Source organism: Chiloscyllium plagiosum, unplaced genomic scaffold (genome assembly GCF_037043375.1).
Source record: "Chiloscyllium plagiosum isolate Xiang-an unplaced genomic scaffold, Cpla_swu_hap1 HiC_scaffold_27, whole genome shotgun sequence".
Classification (NCBI taxonomy): domain Eukaryota; kingdom Metazoa; phylum Chordata; class Chondrichthyes; order Orectolobiformes; family Hemiscylliidae; genus Chiloscyllium; species Chiloscyllium plagiosum.
Genome location: NW_028270165.1, coordinates 66,443,887 through 66,464,982, shown reverse-complemented (window position 1 = coordinate 66,464,982; position 21,096 = coordinate 66,443,887). Strand labels below are relative to the sequence as shown.

At 42.6% G+C, this 21,096-nt stretch overlaps 1 protein-coding gene across 1 annotated transcript; it reads right to left on the bottom strand.

Moving 5' to 3' along the window:
* Positions 1-13,390: 13,390 nt before the first annotated feature.
* Positions 13,391-16,607, bottom strand: LOC148144516 (putative G protein-coupled receptor 139). Its single transcript, XM_087974802.1, has 2 exons — positions 16,469-16,607; positions 13,391-14,277 (listed from the first exon to the last, which is right to left on the bottom strand). Exons 1-2 carry the CDS (start codon positions 16,599-16,601, stop codon positions 13,391-13,393), a joined length of 1,020 nt encoding a protein of 339 aa, XP_087830928.1. The 5' UTR covers positions 16,602-16,607.
* Between the last annotated feature and the right edge of the window lie 4,489 nt (positions 16,608-21,096).

The following is a 21,096-nucleotide window of genomic DNA, read 5'->3' as shown; positions in this document are numbered from 1 at the left end:
GCTCGCTGAGCAGGAACGTTCATTTGAAGACGTTTCGTCACCATATTAGGTAACATTTTCAGTGAGCTTCTGGACAAAGCACTGGTGATAATTCCTGCTTTGTAATTATAATCTTTGATGAATTGTAGGACTCTGGGAATCAACGAACATCAATGGGATTTGATGGGTATGTCCATCTGTTGCTTACAGTAGAGGGGCAGGTTGTTAGAATGGTCAACAAGGAAAATGGAATACTTGCCTTTATTATCCGAGACATTAAGGATAACTGCGAGGAGGTTACAATGAAACCATATTAAACTTTACTTTGGACAAAGATAGAACAATGAATGTGGCTCTGAAATCCACAACATTGGAGGAGTGCCGTCGCACTGGCAAAAGGTCTTTCCATTATTTTCCTTGGGCTGAAATTTTGAAATTATGAAGGAAGTTTTAACAGTCTGTGCTTGCTTTCTTTCGGAGGAGACTGAGGATTCGACCCTGACCGTGAGGAATAAAATCATGACGGACGTCGATCGTGGAGACAGCAAAGATCCTTGCCTCTTCAGCAATTCATAGGTGGGATCTTGCTTGTCAGGCTTCAAGGTTAACCGAATCAGGAAATTGTGAAGTTGCACAGATCTTCTTTGGTTTCCATCACAACCTTTTCCAGCTTGGTAGCTTAATCCTCGCCCTGCAAACTGTCGAAAGCTAAAGCATACTCTTCTAATCTTGACCGCTACATTTGATCAGGTGTTAATTTTGATGCCCATATCGCACCATATTGAAATTTGCAAACTTCACCCGTCATTCATCTGATGTGCAGTTGCGACCCTAATCCTGTTACTTGGCTAATTATTGCCCTCCCATTCCTTTCCTCCTGCTACCGCTGGGAACATGATGTCATTCCAATCTCTTCTCACCACGACCTACTTCGGACTATGTCCGCTCACTGATCTATTATGCAGATCATGTGCGATAAATGCTGGGGCTCAGTGTGTGATGATTCCTGGGATATAACTGATGCCAATGGTGTCTGCCGACAGCTGGGATGTGGCTTCGCTCTATCCGCCCGAGGAGGGGCCGACTGTCTCCTAGGGGAAAGGTGTTATATGGCAGAATGACGTGAAGTGTAAAGGGAGTGAATCCTCTCTGTCCGACTGTCTCTCACCAGCACCAGCTCTAAACGAATGCCATCACAAGGAAGTTGCCAGTGTGATCTGTTCTGGTAAGAATGATGCTGACTCACTGTGTTGTTCGGTGATCATTAATATTGCACATTTGTGCAACCATTACATTTACGCAGTTTAATTTCTCATTGATATATATGTGTACAATCTCTTCCACAGGATCCGTGTTGTTGCTGACTTCCCCTTCACCTCCACCTGCTGTTTTTTATAATTCATACTGCTAATAATATTTGTGTTCGAGTTAAGTTCCTGACTAACGATATTGATGCTGTTCGCATATTCACGACTTGGAAGCTAATTGTCATTGTTTTCTTAATGATGATTATTTGCAACTTTCCAAGGCATCCCCTAACTAAGCTAAATCTGTTTGTAATCCCTCCTTTGAGGACAGGAAAGTACATCGATTTCCATGCCTGTTGTTGTCTGCTTAACCTTGGGAGTCCTGTTAATCTGTAAGTTGGTCGCACTACTGGTGGTCACGCAGAGAAAATTACAAATGAAAGGTGAGCGCCACATCTACTGATTGAGCTAACACTGAACCAACACTGTTCCATGTGGTCTCAGGGCTGAAGATTGTTATTACACTTTTCCATTGTTTGGCCTAGATGACAATGAGTGTGTGGCCGTTCCGAGCTATTTGTTTTCATCACGGATATTTATCCAATGAAACGCCAAGGTGAAATATTGATTAAATCGTTCAATATTAACGTTTGAAGCGGAGTTGCCCCAAGTCATTATCACTCAGAAAGAAATGTAAAGACTGTACATTCTTATGTTTCAGTTAACCTGTGCACAACAGTTCAGTACAAGTTGTTGATTGCAGCGATATGTCTTGAAGTTTCACTGAATCATTTTCACACTGCCTCTAAATGTTTATTCATTAGATACTAATCGTTTGTGCTTCGTCAGTTTCTGGGTGCTGATGCCAGAACCAAAGATTAGTGACAGGTCCTCTAATGGGAATTTCCAGTCAAGCACCAACTGGGTTCCCTTGACTGAGCAGCTGACCCTTCTTTACTTTTCACAGCGATTGAAAAATCCTTTGGCTGAGAGCCATTTTCTACAATGTGGCAATGACAGCCAACACCAATAATGATTTGGAGATACCGGTGTTGGATTGGGGTGTATAAAGTTAAAGATAACACAACACCAGGTTATAGTCCAACAAGCTTAATTGGAAGCACACTAGTTTTCCGACAGCCTGTCCACCTGATGAAGGAGCGGTGCTCCGAAAGCTAGTGTGCTTCCAATTAAACCTGATGGACTATAACCTGGTGTTGTGTGACTTTTAACTTTGAACACCAATAACGATTATTTTCTATACATTTGACATGTTGTTAAATTTACTTTGCATGTACTAATGAAACGTATGGACATAGTTTATCCTTACGACTCTCAAATAAAAGTTCTCCTTATTTCATTTGTCTCAGATTTTTACAGTTATCTAATTGTGATAAGCATGTACTTGTATCATTAAAACATTCCAACAGCATTGTTATCCACTAATTGTTTGACGGAACACTATCTAAACACTGATTTGTACCCTCCTCACGGTGACGAAAGTTTTTAAAATTGCCCTCAAGTTATTAAAATTTTGGTTTGTTCATTGCATTACGGAGTTTCAATTTCTGCAGTCAGCATTTACGTTCACAAGTAGCATTGCGAGCTGTCAATTTTCAATAACTCTTGGTTACACAGCAAAACTGAGTGGAAGCAAAATTCAGGAATTAATGCGCAAATATGTATGGTGAATTACAGAAATGTGAACAGCTCAGACTGAACCCTTTCGATACATCGTGTCTATTTCGATTCTTTGCAACCAAAGAATAATAATCAAACGATTTTTATTAGATTATATGATTGTACTAGACAGCTAATGTGGGAACATTGGATACGTGGATACTTCGTCAAATAGTGACATCCTTCATGTCTGCAAAGTTTGTGGAATTGGTGATGGTGAACGAGAAATACCATTATAGAGAATAGAATTAAGGTAGCAACTGGGAATTTTGATATTGACATAAATATCATGGAACATTGAACACTGCAGCGCAGTACAAGCCTTTCGGTGCTCGATGTTGCGCCGACCTGTGGTATCAGTCTGAAGCCCATCTACCCCACATTATTCAGTTCACGTACATACCTGTATCCAATGACCATTAAATACCCTTGAAGTTGCAGGCAGTGCGTTCCACGCCCCCACTCCTCTCTAAACAAAGAAACTACCTCTGGCATCTGTCCTGTTTCTATCATCTCTCAATTTAAAGCTATATCCCCTCATTCTAGCCATTACCATCCAAGGAAACAGGGTCTCACTATCCATCCTGTCTAATCTCCTGATTGTCTTGTATGTCTCAATTAAGTCACCCCTCAACCTTCTTCTCTCTGTCGTTGCTATGAAAATAGGATGGTCCATTACAGTATCGCAATCGAAATTATTGATTCGGTTTTGGAACTCAACATATCACTGAAAATAAAGTTAAATTAAACCATCCTCACAGGACAGCACACAACAGGATCACAGGCATGAACATGTGGTGTAGTAGATTCACAAAATATGCACTTTGTCACAGAAATGATATCAGTTCAAGTCGAATCAGACACGTTGACTCTGCCGGGGAAACAGAAGACATTCAGTTGACTTCACTCCAGTTTTCTCTGAACAAATGGTGGGGATTTCGAATTAAGTCATTAAAAATACTTTGTGCAGAAGTGTCTCATTGCAGTGATTTAACATTTCACTTAATCTTGAACCACTGCAATATGTTCATTAAATGCTGCCAGTGACTAATGGCGTGCCACAGGGATCTGCTTTGGTACCACAACTCGGTAAAAATTACACAGGAAGATTTGGAGTTGGAGACCACGTGTAGTGTGTCGACGCTAGTGGATGACGCTGACATGAGTGGTAGAGCAAAATATGCAGAGGACATGAACCTTTGCAGGGATGTGTAGACAGTTTAAGTGAGTGAGAAAAGGTCTCATAGATGGATTGCAATGCTGATAAATGTGAGTTCCTCCATTTTGGAGTCTCGTGAGCTCGTTGTTTAGGACAGCTGATTTCCTTGAGAAGCTGATATCCTGGAGGATTTCTGAGAGACCGTTCATCATTGTCTGGACGTTCCAACTTCCCAGTTTTCGAGCTGGTCTCTTTTGTTGTTTTCTTTTGTTGCTTGGTGCGGTGATTGCAACCTGCTCTTCGGATAATTCCCAACCTCTGTGCACCCAATGAGGATAGCAGGTTGTGGCGGGACAGCATGTTACTGGCAGGGGCCTGGCCAACTTGAGGCAGGCGGTAGCTATCCCAGTGGGATCCAATAAGTCCCTCCCACCACCGGGCGGAACCGCTGGCGTCATGCTGTACGTCAATCTAGCGATGACTTTGACTGGTATCTGCTGCCCAACCCCGCCCCCCACCCCGTGTTGCGTTGCTGCTGCAGGCGAAACTGAAGTGTCCTCTCCAGGTGCAGTGGTGGTAGGATGTAAGCCGAGGTGGTGCGGTTCACCCTCTCCACGACACTGGCTAATTAAGAGGAACAGCAAAGCTGTTACAGTTTGGTACCAGCGCCGTCACAGGAACTGCCAGAATGAGGTTGTAGATAACGACGAACTGCCTTTGGGGCCCCGGCTCTGAATGTTTCCTCGAGGTTTACTCCTGAAGCCTTTCCCATATATGGTTCTGCCAGCAAGACAGCGGAGGTTTGAAATCAGAATTTTCCTTCTCTTTACCAGGAAACAGCCCGCGTGTGGGCCTCTCCTAACCCTCCTTATCCACATCTTTCCGCAATCTTCTTATCCACACCTCTCCCAACCCTCCTTATCCACATGTCTCGTAATCTTCCTTTCCTTACTCAACTCCTATATCTTTTATATCCCCAATCCCCCTCCTTACCCAACTGTCCCACATAACTTACATCATTGTAAGTCTCACTCTCACGCCCCCACCCCCAAACCAGGTCTCTGCCCCACTCCCATCTTTCTCTCTCCCTCGCCCTCCACCATCTGACCATGTTTCTCTACCCCAGATGCCATTCCTCTTTCTGCCAAACTGACCCCTCCCCATCTCACCTGCTGTTTCCCCCAGACCCCAACCTCACACCGCCACCCCTCTGGATCTCTTTCTGACTCTCGCCCCCGCCTCCAGTACGTTTGTAAAGTCGGGTAATGGCAATGTTCGAGTTCTAGAAGCACAGCCAAAGCTGCTGTAGCTGGGCCTTGGTCTCACATTCTCTGCGACTGCTCTCAGGCTCGGGCACCTTTCTTTTGTCCTCCCCCAGGGCAATGGCCTTCCAAGCCAGACAACCGGATTTCGGTGCCATGCCCCGCTGTACCGGAGTCATTGGGAGCCTTGGCCTTATCCATGCGTGGCCGTGAACCGTCCGGTGCCTGGTCCTTTTCCTCCGGCTGTTTTCGATATTTGCGCAGTCCCTAAGGTTGGACCGGTTTCCTGTCTTCCGAAATCTCATTCAAATACCTTTTAAGAACATAAAACGTTCATCTATAGTCCATGTGTATACGAGATATAGGAGCAGAAGTAGGTCATTTGGCCCATCGAGTGTATTTTGCCATTCGATCATGGGCTGAGGTGAGTCTCAACGTCTTCCTTCTACCTTCTACATGGAAATTCTTATCCCCTCGTCAATCAATAACCATTTTATTTCAGTCTTAAAGATGCTCACCGACTTGGAGTCCATAATCGTTTGCGTTCCATAGATTCGCCACCCTTAGGTTGAAGATATTTCACCTTATTACAATTCGAAAGAGCCAAGGCTTCACCAGGATATTGAACTTAACAATAACTCTCCATTTTTGTTTTTAGCAATTTCTGCTTCCATTGATTCACTCAATCACTTTTGAATACTACACCAGTCACAACTTGAAAGAAAATGATCCAGAAATGGGAAATCCTGAGGTCAACTTCAACAGTATTCCAGGTGTGTACGTGATCACTTTCTGACAATTCACTTTTGTCCTTCACTTTCTGTGCCGACCAAACTTTAAAGATGTGAAACGTCACAAGACTGAGGAATTGCAATGTCACGACTTGCTGTTTCATGAGGCGGATCAAGTAGAAAGAAAGTTTCTGTTTTTGTACCACGTGTTCATGGACGTGGTTCATCCAGTCAGAGCCTGTCAAAAGCATACTCAAATTATTCTACTTGCAATTAGCAGCACACTTGACCCACAGCCTTGTATGTCTTGGCATCTCACGTGTACCACTGAATTCTTCTTAAATGTTATGAGTGTCTTTTGTCTCTATCGCCCTTACAGGTGGCGAGTCGCAGATTCACAACAGCTTCTGGGGGAAGATACTTTTCCTCCCATCCTCTTTACTTCTCCCATCACTTTCTTAAAATCGATGACCCTGATCTTTGATCTCTCCACCAAAAAGATATGTTCTTTCCTGTCCTCACCACTTATATCCACCATAATTTTATCATGTACCTCAACTATGGCCGCTACTCTGTGTGCACTGCTCCAAGTCATTCAACAGGAAGATATGTGCAGCTGTAAGTTGCTTAGCAGCTCGAAGCTCTTCCTCCATTCAATGAGATGATTTCTGTCTATGGTGTGACCTAAATCCAGATATCTGTCTTTGAACAACATCCCTTAACACATTTGATCCACAATAATCTAGCTCGCATTTAAAATTAAGAATTGATCTGACATCAACTGTCTTTTGGGGAACATAAGACATAGAACACAGAACGTAGAACATAGAACAATACAGCGCAGAACAGGCCCTTCGGCCCTCGATGTTGCACCGACCTGTGAAGTATTCTCAGTTCGTCCCCCCTACACTATCCCAAAATCATCCATGTGTTTATCTAAGGATTGTTTAAATCTCCCTAATGTGGCTGAGTTGATTACATTAGCAGGTAGGGAATTCCACGCCCTTACCACTCTCTGCGTAAAGAACCTGCCTCTGACATCTGTGTTAAATCTATCACCCCTCAATTTGTAGTTATGCCCCCTCGTACAAGCTGACGTCACCATCCTAGGAAAAAGACTTTCGCTGTCTACCCTATCTAATCCTCTGATCATCTTGTACGTCTCTATCAAATCCCCCCCTTAGCCTTTTTCTTTCCAATGAGAATTCTAAACTTTGTACAGATCCTTACTCTTGCTTGGATCTTTGCTGAACGGTCTGACATGAGCTATTAAAATATACTCCCTAGATCTGGAATAGCCCCACCAATTGATATTGTTTTTTCTTCATCCACCCAGTCTTATCCGCTTAATATCTGGAACATTTCGATCAGTTAACACTTAACTTTCTCATTCCTAATTTGCGTACTGCCTGCTCATGCTGCTATTGCTGAATTATGTTAAACTACCTAACTCTTCGGATCTCACTTTCCAGCACTTATCTGCCAGCATGCATCTCCATTTCTTGTTCTCAGTGTTGTGGGTTACAATTTCTGTCAGTGATACTCATCTTTTCCTCCAGGTCAAATTCGTGGTGATTATGACGATGTTGAGGATGAAGACGCTAAATTGGAGGAAGGCCAGTTACAACTGGACAGTGATCCTGATGAACCCCTCACATTGACAGATGCTGACAGTTGTCTTTGTTCACTTGGTGAGTTGAATTTCCGATACTTGCATCTTATCCAGCTCTCTGTGCATTTACACTGCCTTCACTCCTTTCCATTTTGTGATTAACATCATTTTTAGTGAAATTCCAAGAACACTATCCAAAGCTATCTGAGCCTTATCTCCACAAGGTGTCACGAAAGAAGCGCTGTAGCACTTGGAAGCGAAATTAATTTCAAAAACACGAAGAATTACCTTTGAAAAAGCAAGTTCGATGATCTTGATCATACACTACGTTTTATAGCTCTTTGAATTAATTCCAAATCTGCAAAACAATGAATCATCAACTGGCTGGTTGGAGAATTTGAAAAATGGGGTTTTAAGAGCTCGACGTTTTAAATGTTTTAGTTCTTTGTGGTCACTGGGAATACAGAGCCTGAAGACCTTCACTTGTAAAGTACAAATAGAGGCGTGTTTGATCTGGTTATTCTGAGGAACTGCACTCACACCCATTCCCGAGGAAGAATGAGTCTCTCTAAGTTGAACATCATAAAGGCCAGCAACTCGTGCCATCCAGATGAAAACCCAGACCATCCAATCAGCATCTCAGCTATTTAAATATTGACAACGGTCATTGGAAGAAATTTGTTACAGTATTCCTGATTTCCCTACTGATCAGCTTGCATCATTCTCCACATTCTCTCCCACTGAGTTCGTTTCTCTGACTTGTTTAATTATCTGTCGTGGTATCTCACCTTCAACATGTGCCTTTCACCACACTGCCAACGAATCTCTGGCATTTTCACTGAAGAAGGGTCATGGGAGACGTAACATCAACTCTGCTGTCTCTCTATTGATGATGCCAGACCTGCTGAGTTTTCTAGCAATTTCCTTTTCTGTTTCTGTTTCTGTTTGCCACCATCCACATTTATTTAAGTGTTCTGCATCTCCTCTCAAACTTGCTTCCTCTTTCACTTCACTGTATGTAATCTAGCTGGCTAAATCTCTGCGAATTCTATCATGTAATGGTGTGTTTGAATCGCTTCAATACATTTTCAAATGTTGCAATACTTCCATAAATCCTATCTAAGTCACAGATAAAAACCTAACTGACCGTGAAAATGATTAAATATCGTTGTTCATTATTATCAAACTGATGATCGTGTCAATAACAAGGAGACAGGTTAACAATGAAAGACAACATTTTCGAAGCGATTTGAGGAAATTTATCATTTCACAGAGGCTGGTGGGTGTCTGGAATGTCTGGAATGCTGGAATTTGAGACAGTTATAGGTCTTAACAGTTTTTTTGACAGTACAGACTCGATGCTCTGAAGGAAATTTACTGTACTGCATGATTCGATAGCTTCATAAAACAGCCTGTGATATGGCTGCGATCCTCCTGAACGCCAAGCCAGCATAGTCTGGAAACCTCTGAACGGAGTCATTTTGTGACTTGAATCATACCAGCCCAGGTTACCACTTGCAATGGCTAGCCTTGCAATGTTACTTCTTTTGCCCTCTCAGGAAACCCATCCTTTTCCTACTGATAACTCATGTATCTATGGTGCCTTTGGTATTGACATGCAGTGAAATTGTAATGCAAACTTTTACAACGTACCCATCCAACCAATAAGAACTACCTTTTACTATAAGTTCCAGTGTTTCTAATGGAGAAGACAGAATGGGATTCTTTGGCTTTCTACTGAATTCTGAAGTACACTGAGCATTATTTAATGTTGAAAATCACCATAGAAAGCTCGACATTTATTTTTCAGTCAACCGATTGATAGATGCGATGGGAATGTTCCAATTAGTCAGCAAAACAATTTTTACCGTGTCACAGAGATTATTGAAATTGTTTCATCAGTGTGAAAGAAAGCACAGGCACTTCTTAATGTTGAACGTTTTACCAACATCCTGTTTGCAAAATCATACATGAGCCAGTCATGTGATTTTGGAAATGTCATCTCTGTTGTAATTCAGTATAAGGCACAGTCAGCATATGCACATAAACTCCTGCAAATCTGAAGGCGACAATTACTATATAATAAGTTCAGTGACTGTTGTTTGTTGAATAAATATTGACCGCGTGATCCCTTGCTGGTTACTCCTCTGCCACACTTCAGAATAGGTTCCAGGCTGTCTTTTGCATACAGGTGAGTGCACAGATAGAGATACAAGTCAACGTGTCTTCCAAATATGGCCCATCATCAGACAGACATTGCAGAGGCAGATTTAACCTTTGATTCCCCGAACTCCTGGAGTGTCAGCTTCAGCTGGGAATTAGCAGGTTCATGTGCTGTTAATGGAGTCACAGGTGACTTGAACTCAAGTGGACTCAAATTATTATATTTATCTTTTCAGGTAAATGTTAGAGTCTATTTCAACACGGGATGGCCGGAGACAGATAACATTGCGAGAAAATCACAGATTATCATTTCGAAACGACTATATAAATTTCTCAACACAAACTGCATTTGATTGTAATTCATCAGGACTTACTTTGGCTTTGAAATGATTATATTTGCATTCTCGATCCTTGTAAACTTCTATTTTGTGTGTTTTAATGAATTGGAAGTGAAAATAAACAGATTGCTTTTTAGTTATGTTTATGTGTATAAATATATATATATTTATAATGCAGATCATTTCTCAGTGTGAATTAATTTGCTCACTGTTGTGGATAGTGGTCCTATGGTTTATCAAAGAAGTATTGAAGAAATTCCACGTGCAATGCTTTGCTTTCTCATACTCCATGAAGGAGGTTTTCAAACATGTCGAGTCAAAACAAGAAGGGGGGGGGGGAGTCGGGGAGAACTGGAGGTCGCTTACACAATGAAGAGAGGCACGGATAGAATTGTCAGAGAGTCGTAATCTTTTTGTCCCAGGTTAGAAATATCAATTAGTATGGGACATACATTAAAGGTAAAACAGATAAATTTAAAGGCGATGTGAGGGACACGTTTATTTAACATAGACGTTTGTATGTGTGTGGAATGTGGTGTCAGTGAAGGTGATGATGACACATACAATAGCAACTGTTTACGAGGCGTCTTGACAGGCTTATGAACAGGCAGGGAGTCGAGGGATACGGATGATGTGGAGGGAAAAAGTTTTTAGTTTAGAAACGTGTCATTTATTCCACAGACGTGGAAGGTTTCGACGTCAATTCCTGTGGTGGATTGTTCCTTTTTCTTTTATACATTGATGTGGGATAGCTTAGCTTTTTCTATCACTTATAGCCTGTCCTATTGATCGTGAAAGTAAATTTGATTTTTAGCTTCACTAGGTTGACGTCCCATTGTTAGATGCGCGCTCAAAATATTCAAACAATTGGCAAGAACGCGCAGAATCTGACACGTCAGAAAGTCCTTACCACTGATGGAGCAGGGTGCAGCTATGGGATCCTGTCCAATGTGTGGTGCAGTATTGGCAGGGCCTTGCAAACTGGGAGGTGGGGATCTAAATATACGGGGAGGGGTCAGAAATTTTGCGCTGCACGACATAATTGGGAAGGTTACATTTTTGTTAGTGGAAAGTTGGAGGTCACAACATTTTGGAGGGACACAAATTCTGGAGATGAAATGTTTGAAGGGTGCACTTTGGAGAGAGAGCAGAAATTCTGAGTCAATATCTTGAAGTCAAAAATGGTGAAAGAAAGAGAGATGGCGAGAGAAAAAAAATTAAACAAGGCAGAAGGTGAAAAAAAGGAACAACGTTACAGAGATTATGCCTGTGCCTGTCTCTCTGGGCAGTGTGATGTCTGCTGTTTTGGGGTTGAGTCCACTGAAATGAGGTTAACTCCTTCACACCTTTCTCCTTGTCTGTCCCTCGTGTGGTTAAAGTGATACAATGCCAATGATCATGTAGACATATGCTGACATGTGTGCGCCACTGTTTTTTTGTGTACTTCTGCCTGTTTCTCAATCTTTGACTGGAATGAGGCACGCTGAGTACTGGAGTGAAGTTTGAAAGTGTGAATGAATCAAAAAGCGAATCAACAAAGGCTCAGAATTTCTCTCTCCATTTTGTGTTTAATGTCATACAATATCGTCGGGGCCTACAGAGTGCCCACAGCGACACACATCCGGGAAACTGAGAACCGCGAAGCTTCAAATCAGCAGCTGAGCATGACAGTCCCTGTGCAGGATTCAGAGCTGGCCCATCTTCTCACCGTAATCGCCCTGACGACAATGAATCAGGTAATCCACCAGGAAGGAAAAGGACGGCTACCTCACTGTGGAGACTGTCCAATACTTCCCGCACACCAGTGAATGCAGGGATTTTCACACTGACAGAACCGACTTTTAACAGATGGAAAATCCTGGAACTCCCTCACTGAGGGCATTGCGGGTCGATGAACAACACATGGGTTGCAGCGGTTCAAGAAGATTATCAAATGATACAGCGGGTCATGGATCAGTTGCAGAGTTTAAGCCGGGGAAGTGTGAGCTGTTGCACTTTGGGAGATCAAATGTTAAGAGGGCGTCATAGTGTCTCAGCTGTTGGCACTGTAGCCTCACATTGCTGGGCACGTGAATTCAATTCCACGCTCGGGTGATTGTCTATGTAGAGTTTTCACATTTCTCCCATATCTGTGTGATTTCAAAGGTTAAGTAAATTGGCCTTGCTAAGTTGTTCGCAATGCAGGGAGTCTAACCTAATGTAATCTAATCAATGTTAAGGGACATGTTGGTTTGGAAGATTTCTCATGTGAAATACTTTAGGGGGGATGTGTCTCGGTAGGATGCTCTTCAGAGAGACGATGTGACCTCAATGGGCCGAATGGCCATGCATCGACATTCACGGGACTCGAACCTAAGATTTTACAGTTAATGACAGGCCTCCGAACAACATTTACGAACGGTAGGCTCCTGGGGTGTAAAAGGAATAGCTCCCTGAAGGTGGCCACACAAGTAGATAGGTTGGTAAAAAAAGGCATGTCGCATATTTGACATTATCGCTCAGAGGATGGAGCGCAAGAGTCAGGACGTGATGGAGCAACTTTATCAGACTTTGCTGAGGCCACACTTAGAATGTTGCATTCAATAGTGTTTGCCGCATTACAGGAGATTCGAGAAGGTTTTGGAGAGGGTGCAGAAGAGGTTCAGCAGTGTGCTTCCTGCCTTAGAAGATATTTTCTTTTGATCGCGGGTGGATGAGGGGGATCATGATAGAAGTTTACGAAATGATGACGGGATAGGTAGAGTTGACAGTCAGAATATTCTCCCCAGAGTTCAAAATTCGAACACTACAGGGCATGCATTAAAGGTGAGAGGGGGAAAGTTCAAAGGAAATACGAGGGGCAAGGTTTTTGTTTCAGACAGAGAGTGGCATTTGACTGAAACGGACTGCCAAAGGTTGTGTTCGAGTCAGAGATGATAAAGGCGTTTAAGCGGCTTTTAGAGCAGGACATCAATAAGCAAGGAATGGAGGGATATAGACCGTGGGCAGACACAAGGGATTAGTTTAATTTGGCGTCGTGACAACGCAGCATCACGGGACAAAGGGCCTGTTGCTTTGCCGTACATTTCAGTGTTCTAAAGAAGCTGCTCACGTGAAGTGTGCTATTGTGCTATTGCCAGCAGATTGGGTGCAGTCATATCAGTTTTGGGCACTACCATTGCCAATGCATTGGGAAATTTGCTGGTATCTTTGAGCGTTGCCTGGTTTATTTTCCCAGGACTACTGAGCGCCTTGAACAATTTGAGAAAAGGGATATTTCAATGCACTCGTCAACTGTTCTCTAAACTTATTCTGGGTCACGGCATAAATCACTGTGTTTGTACAGCAACTGAGGAGCTGTAGCATGAAGCCTAATTCCTGGACAAAATCATGTATCCAGACAGACCAATAGCCTAAAAACACCATTCGGTTCCAAATCGAATATAGCATTATCATTATCCACAGCAAGATGAAATTTGCTGAGATAACAAATAGTAAAATGATGGATTTCCTTCGACTCTCCATTTCTGGGTCTCTGGCACTCTGGCGAATAAGTCTCTTACGTGCTTTGCTACTCATGAGAATGTGCCGGACGGTGAAAACATTCAGCAGCAGAATCAGGACGAAGGGGAGAGCTGGGGTGAGAATATGATGGAGAAACTCAATTGTGACCCAGACACGAGATTCCTGCACAACATTTGTGACACGGCAAAACCAGGGCCTGTTCATCAACCAGTACCGATTTGTCAACATAAAATACCAGAAAGTGTTCTTCAAACAGCTCAGCACAGTCACTGTTCCGAGAAACACAGGTACTGTTTTCTCATTGCAATATTTGCTTTTCAGCTCCTGGCAACATATGGCCAAAAATCGATCAAAGGTGAAAATGACAGTGAACCAAACAGAACAGTCAGTAACTGCATAAAGCAGGACTGCATGGATGTTACACACAGGGACGGTCTCCAGGAAGACAAAGTGGATATAATAAACGATTGGTATATGTCTCAATATCAAGTCGAAGATAATAACCAGTAGGTCTGTCGTTGCCATAGCCACAAGATAACAGGTGACACATTTGGAGAGACCACACTTGCTCCGAGATAGGATCACAATCGTCACTATGTTAACTGTGAGGAAGGACAGTTATATTACATGAGGTGCACAAAACCCGACACAATACTCAAGGTAAGGTCTTACTAACTCCTTATCTATTTGCAGCAGTACATCTGTGCTTTTATTATTCAGTCCTTTTGCAATGAATGCCAGGATTCCATTTGTGATTCTTATTATACCCGACAGCCGAATGCCGACTTTTTTGGATTCGTGCACAAGGACACTATTGTCAAGTGGAAAGTATTTATGGTCACTTTAGAATAGAAATTGTGTTGGGAAATTTGAAGTTTACTTAAAGTGGAGTCTCGGCTGCCATAATGGAAAATTTGGGAGATGGGTTGTTCCAGCATAGGTACACATAGGCACATGGATACCTGGTTGCTGTTTTGGCAGCAGTTAGGATTTGACCTATTAGTTGAAATTGTGCCCAGGATACCAGAAGCCAATGAAAATTGAATTTTATTGATTTGCCACCTTGAAATATATCAAATTACAAGCATTTAATGAGTCATGGGGTGTATATAAACCCGGGTATTGAGTTAGTGACCGATCTCTAGAAAGACATTATCTCTGTGGGTAAAATTTACTGAGGAAGAGCAGAAGCAGAAGAGAAAGAGGTTACAATTTTGAGAGTTACTGGATTTTGTCAGTTTCTAATCGCAAGTGACAAAAACATCTGCATACATTCTGACATGTTACCCGAGTGGGTCACATTTTGTGGAAAAATATGACAGAAATCTATTGGGTTAGTTCTGACACCTGACAAAACCAGACCATTTTGTGTGGACTGTTGGAAGATCAACGCCGTGACAAAATCGTCTCCTATTCATAACCAAGATTGGAAGACTGTGTAGAGAAAGTTGGAAAAGCCACTTAGATCAGAAACTTGGACTTGCTGCATGATTAGTGGCAGGCAGCCATATCAGAGAAAGCAAACCAAATGAGCTATATCAATTCAAAGTGATGCATTTTGGAATGAAGAACGCATCAGTCACATTCCAAAGACTCACAAATGTAGTTATGGCCGGATTAACACATAATGCACTTTATGTGAATGATCTCGTGATCTTTATCGAGTCATACAAAAATAACATGGTACAGTTGGCAGAGCTCTTGGAACGATTAAGTGAAACAAAACTGGTAATAAACCTAAAGAGCACCGAAGTCGCAAAGACTAAGGTGACGTTCTGCGGATTGAACATAAGTCATGGAAAGTTAACCCCATGGAACGTGAAGACTAAGGGCGTCGAGAAATTTCCATCACGATCCTCGAAGAAAGAGGTGCATCAAACGGAATCTACCAGAGGTTTGTTCCAAACCTCAGCTGTCTCGTGACACTACTGACGGATTGTTGAGCAGAACAACGCCAAGAGGCATTTGGGAATTTGAAAGATGTACTAACAAATGCATGAATTTTAGCAGCACCAAATTGATCAGATTTGTCATTGAATGGGTCAAATTACCTTTCTCTTCTGTGGTGTAGATCTGTATGTTTCTATGACTTATGCTATTGTGATGCAGAGGGAGTGGGGTTCAGAGCGAGGGAAAGGGATGTTTAGAAAACATGGATGGAGAAAACGGCACTGGAGTTGAACGAGCTACCCGAGAACTGATGGATGGATGACGTTTGTGTCACAGAGTCACACAAGAAGCAAACAGATCCATCGGCCCAACTTGTCCATACCGACCACGATTCCCAATATGCTCTAGTCCCATTTGCCTTTAAGCCACTCTGAACCCATCTACCCATCCAGATCCCTTTTGAATGTTGTAATTGGACCAGCCTCCACCACTTCCTCTGGCAGCTCATTCTACACACGAATCACACGAAAAAGCTGCCACTCTTGTTAGGCTTGCCTCTCTTACCTTGAGTTTATGCCCTTTAGGTTTGCACTCCCCCACCCTGGGTGTGTGTGTGGGGGTTTGTGGTGCGGAGCCTTGCGTGTACATGTTATCTATGTCCACCGTGACTTCATAAACCTTTTTAAGGTCATCCTTCAGTCTCCTACAGTCCAGGGAGAAATAAGTCCCAGCCTATCTAACCACTCCTGACAACGCAAACCTTCCAGTTTAGATAACAGCGTTGTAAATAATTTCTAATTTCTTTCCAATTAATAATATCCTTCCTTTAGCAGGGCGAGCAGAATTGCGTGTGGAACATCAAATGCGGCCTTACTGGATGTTATGGCTTCACCAGATACATACCAGGAACGCCGACAAAAGCCAGAATGGGGTAGTAGACGCCCTGAATAATCCAAAGCACGTCCTGAATCCGTGATGTTAGAGATAGCCAATCCTGGGAAAGCCAGTAAAGTCCATCGTAGAAACTTCTATCCATTGTCTTAATGATCCCAGTTGGTCACTCTCAGAATCCAATCTCTTGCTCTCTCTGTCCAGACACTGATTCCCGGATAGTGAGGGACCTGGCACTACCGCTGGCATGGCAGGGTAAAAGGCCGTTAAGAGTCCCTCATTATTAAAGGAGGGAAGCGCCCTCCAGGGACACAACGAAGATCTGTTGAGACTGATGTTAATGATAGATGATGAACAAACAGGTTCCACTAACCCATTCAATTCCAGGAGCGTTCTACGCCACAAGAAAACTGAATATCGTCTCTGGAGAAGGAGTGCGCGGTGTCCACCAACACCCTTGAGCTGTTCAGGGAGAGATGGGCACTGCAGGGATGGTGTGTATTATTTCCCCCTCCAACTCCGTTTTGATTTAATCCCTACCCTCCCCTTCACTGTTTGATCACACAGCATTGCCCTTTGATGTGAACAGCACTACTTGTCACTGATCACTTGGGTGTTTCTTTTCTTCTTAGTGGTTGATATTGAATAAAGCTTTGTACACTCTATGTCTTCCACTGTGTCTCACACCTGCACACACACAGCATGGAAAAAAAAGAAGAATAATAAAAGGTAGGTTCTGTTCAGCCTGAGAGCTGGCTCTGAGGGAGCTGGATCATTGTCAAGGACTTTCCACATGTAAATAAAAGATTTTTAAAAATCAGGAGTGTCAGGGGTTTTGCTCAGTCAGCGAGCTGGCTCTGTGGTAACTGGGTCACTGTCACGTACAGTCAATAAAAGAAAAAAAAGTAAACTGAATATCTTCCCAGATTCATTGCTACATGTGCGAGTCAATGAAGGTGTGCATGGGGGAAAGTGAAGTAATAGTGACCGTCACCTTTCAATATGTCTCTGAAATTGGAGTGAGGTCAAGGAATAGAGGGTTATAGATAGTCTATCCCGTTTAGTAAACAACAATGGATTTGCTTTATTTTTCATTTGTTCACTGGACCCAGGATATCGTAGGTTGGACTCAACATATATTAACGTGTACCTCGTTTCCCCCATGAGAAAGTGGTGGTGTGCGACTTGGAGTGGAACTAGATGAACAAGGGGTCATAGATATGGGGAACGCCAGGCCCTGCAATTTCCCCTCTAAGTCAGTCACCATCCCACTTGGAAATCTATCGCCATTCTTTCAGTGTGGCTGAGTCAGAATTTTGGAATTCCCTCCCTAATGACATCATTCATTTAACCTAAACCACATGGACATCAGCGATTCAAAAAAGCAGCTCACCACCAACTTCTCACGCACAGAAAAGAACACATGCACACACACGTGCAGACACATAAATCCAGGCACATGCATGTAGAGATACCTACAAACAAATACCTGATGTCTCTGGGTAGATTCGTGGATAAAGGATTCATCTGCTAAATAAAGCCATGCTCATTTGTACAATAAACTTATGTTAATTTGCACAACGGATCTTTTCAATCACACGATGTTAATTTGCAAATAGGAATTAAGGATCCGTGCTTGTGTGCATGAGTGTCAGTGAATGAGTATTATCAGGAGTGTGAATGCGATTGTCTCTGCGGGTATTAGTGAGTGTCTGACTTAGAGATGGGTGAAATTGAGTGTGTGTCAGTTAGTAGGTGTGGAAGTGTAAATATCTGTGTCACTGAGTGTGTGTGAGTGACAGTCGGAGTGAAGTTATGTTTCTGTGCGCGTCACAGTGAGTGAGTAAGCGCGTAATTGCCTGTTTTTCTGTGTGAATGTCAGTGAGCGAGTGTGAGTGTATCAGTGAGTGCGACAGTGTAAGTGCAATTGTTCTTGACATTATGACTGTGAATGAGTATGTCAGTGAGTCATGTGAGTGAGTGCAATTGTCTGTGTTTGTTTGAGTATGTGCAGCAGCAGCCTACATGATGACGAAGCTTGGTCACAGATACTTCGGAAGTTGCCCAGGGGCTGAATTTACTGAACTCGAGTTTGAGCCCAGAAAGCTGCAGAGTTCCCAAGGGGGAAATAAAACGTTATTCTTCCAGTTGTGCTGAGCTTTACTGGGGTACAATAGTAAGCCTGCAAGAGATACTTGCCAGAGAACATGGTGGTATTGAGAATATTCCCAAACTGACCTTTAAGCATTCCCGTGTCTGCCCAACTTTATTTTTCATCGCGCTTCCAAGTACCGTTAACTCCTTCATCCTCCCCCACAGATTCTGCAGCATATATACCAAACTTTTCCTCGTCAAAATAAGTCCGAAGCAAGGGTCGCTGAGCCTGAAACGTTAACCTTGCTTCGCCTCTACAGATCCTGCCAGGCCTGTTGCGTGTTTTCCACCAATTTCTGTGTTTGTTTGCAATGAAAGCCATGACATTTTGGTAATGATCAGTTTAACATAATTATGAATAGGGATCACACCAGTAAAAGTTTTAAAATAGGCGAATGCAAATGATAACAGCATTAGGCAGGTCCTCGAGAAATTAGATACAAACGGCATTTTTCATGGGAAATCTATTTTTAACAGGAAGGAGTCATTTAAAGTCCAATTGATCAGAATTCAGAATCTACATGGAATCAGAGTTGTATAAACCAGAAACAGACTCGTTGGTCCACTCATCAATGCCGGTCACGTTTTCCAAACTAAACCAGTCCCATTTGCCTGCATTTGTTCAATATCCCTCTGAACCTTTCTTATTCACGTAACTATCCAAATGTCTTTTCAATTTTGTAACTGTACCTGCATCAACGTCTTCCTGTGAGGCTGAAAGTTCAGGATGGCATGATTCGCAAATTGTGAATGACAGGAGATATCGACTCTTTAGTCAGAACGCGAAAACTAAGCACGTGTTTAGAAAGCTGAAATCAAACAAAACCCTTGACAGGTATAAAGGAAGCTGGAAAGACGGTAACAGAGGAATTAGGAGTGCTAAAAGAGACCAGGAAATATTCTTGGCAAGGAGGATCAAGGTATTTTCTCCTAAGTGAGGACTGCAGATGCTGAAGATCAGAGTCGAAATGGTGTTGTTGGAAAAACACAACACGTCAGGCAGCATCCAAGGAGCAGGAGAATCGACGCTTCAGGAATAAGCCATTCATCATGATTCCTGATTCAAGACGAAGGGCTTATGTATGAAACATCAATTCTCCTGCTCCTTAGATGCTGCCTGACCTGCTGAGCTTTACTAACACCACACTCTCGACTCAAGGCAACTTATTGTTGTGTTATGAGCAAGAGATGGTTGTAAAAAGACTCAAGGCCAAAGGCAGGTGTTTATGTCTAGGGTGAGAGGAAGGGGGGTGAGATCGTTAATGAATACCTCCCGTCAGTATTCACAAAAGACAATGAGACGAATTATGGCAAGATTAGGGAGGAAAATGTTGATATTTTGTGGCATATCAAAATTAGGAGGGAGGAGATTTCGGATGTGTTGAAAAATCTTAGTTTAGATATGTTCCCTGGGCCTACTGAGATCTATCCCATAGGATAGACAGATATTTAAGGAGTTAGGGGTAGGGATAATTACTGAGGCTTTGTCAGAGACCTCTAGATCCTCTTTAGCCACAAGTGAGGACGCCGGACACTCGAGAATAGCCACTGCCTTTCGTTTGTTCAGATAGAGGAACATGATTAATTCAGGGAAATACAGGTCGCTGTGTCTTACATCCATGACAGGCAACTTCTTGGAGAAAATTCTTAAGGACAGCACTAACACATATTTGGAAAAGAAAAGACCTATTAGAAATAGTAACAATCGTTTGCGTTGGGAAGTTGATTGAGTATTTTGAGGAAGTGATGAAGATGATTGATGAGGGTGGAATAGTAGATGTTATTGACGACAACGACTTCATGAAAGCAATGAATAGGCTCCAGGAATCCACCAGATAAAACGACAGGGGATCAATGGCTGTGAGTTGGAAAGATGGATCTAAAATTTTCTTTTTTAGAGAAGAGAGAGGTTGCAAAGTTTCGGGCTGTTTTTCTGACTGGAGATCTGTGACCAGTCTTGTTAGACAAGAATCATTGCTGCGACCTGTATTGTGAGCAAAATATATCAGATATCTGATTAGTAAGTTGGTAAGTCATGCTGCAAATGTATATGCCATTGATCAAGGAAACATTGACAGAGAAGATGGAGAGAAACCTTTCCCGATCATAAATGGGACATGGACATGACAGCATTGATCCAAGTGATCTGTACCAGCGGCAAAAGTGAAGTGAGGATTTTTCTTTCATATAGTTGGACGTTCAGACATGGAAGGCATTGACTGGAAATCTGGGGAATCCATATTGGAATTTGCAACTCCAGAAGGCATTGGAAGAGTATGCAAACAAATATATGCAAGGTTCTGGGTCTAAAGCAGGCTGCTGGCACTGGGTAATCATGAATGTTTGTAGAGCCAGTACAGACATGATTGGCCGAACAGCTTCATTCCACACTGTAACACCATTGCAATCAGTGAATTTGTGATTATAGATTCCCTTCAAATCTACAATGTCAGTCTTTGATCGTAATGCACGATTGTTCTAACTTA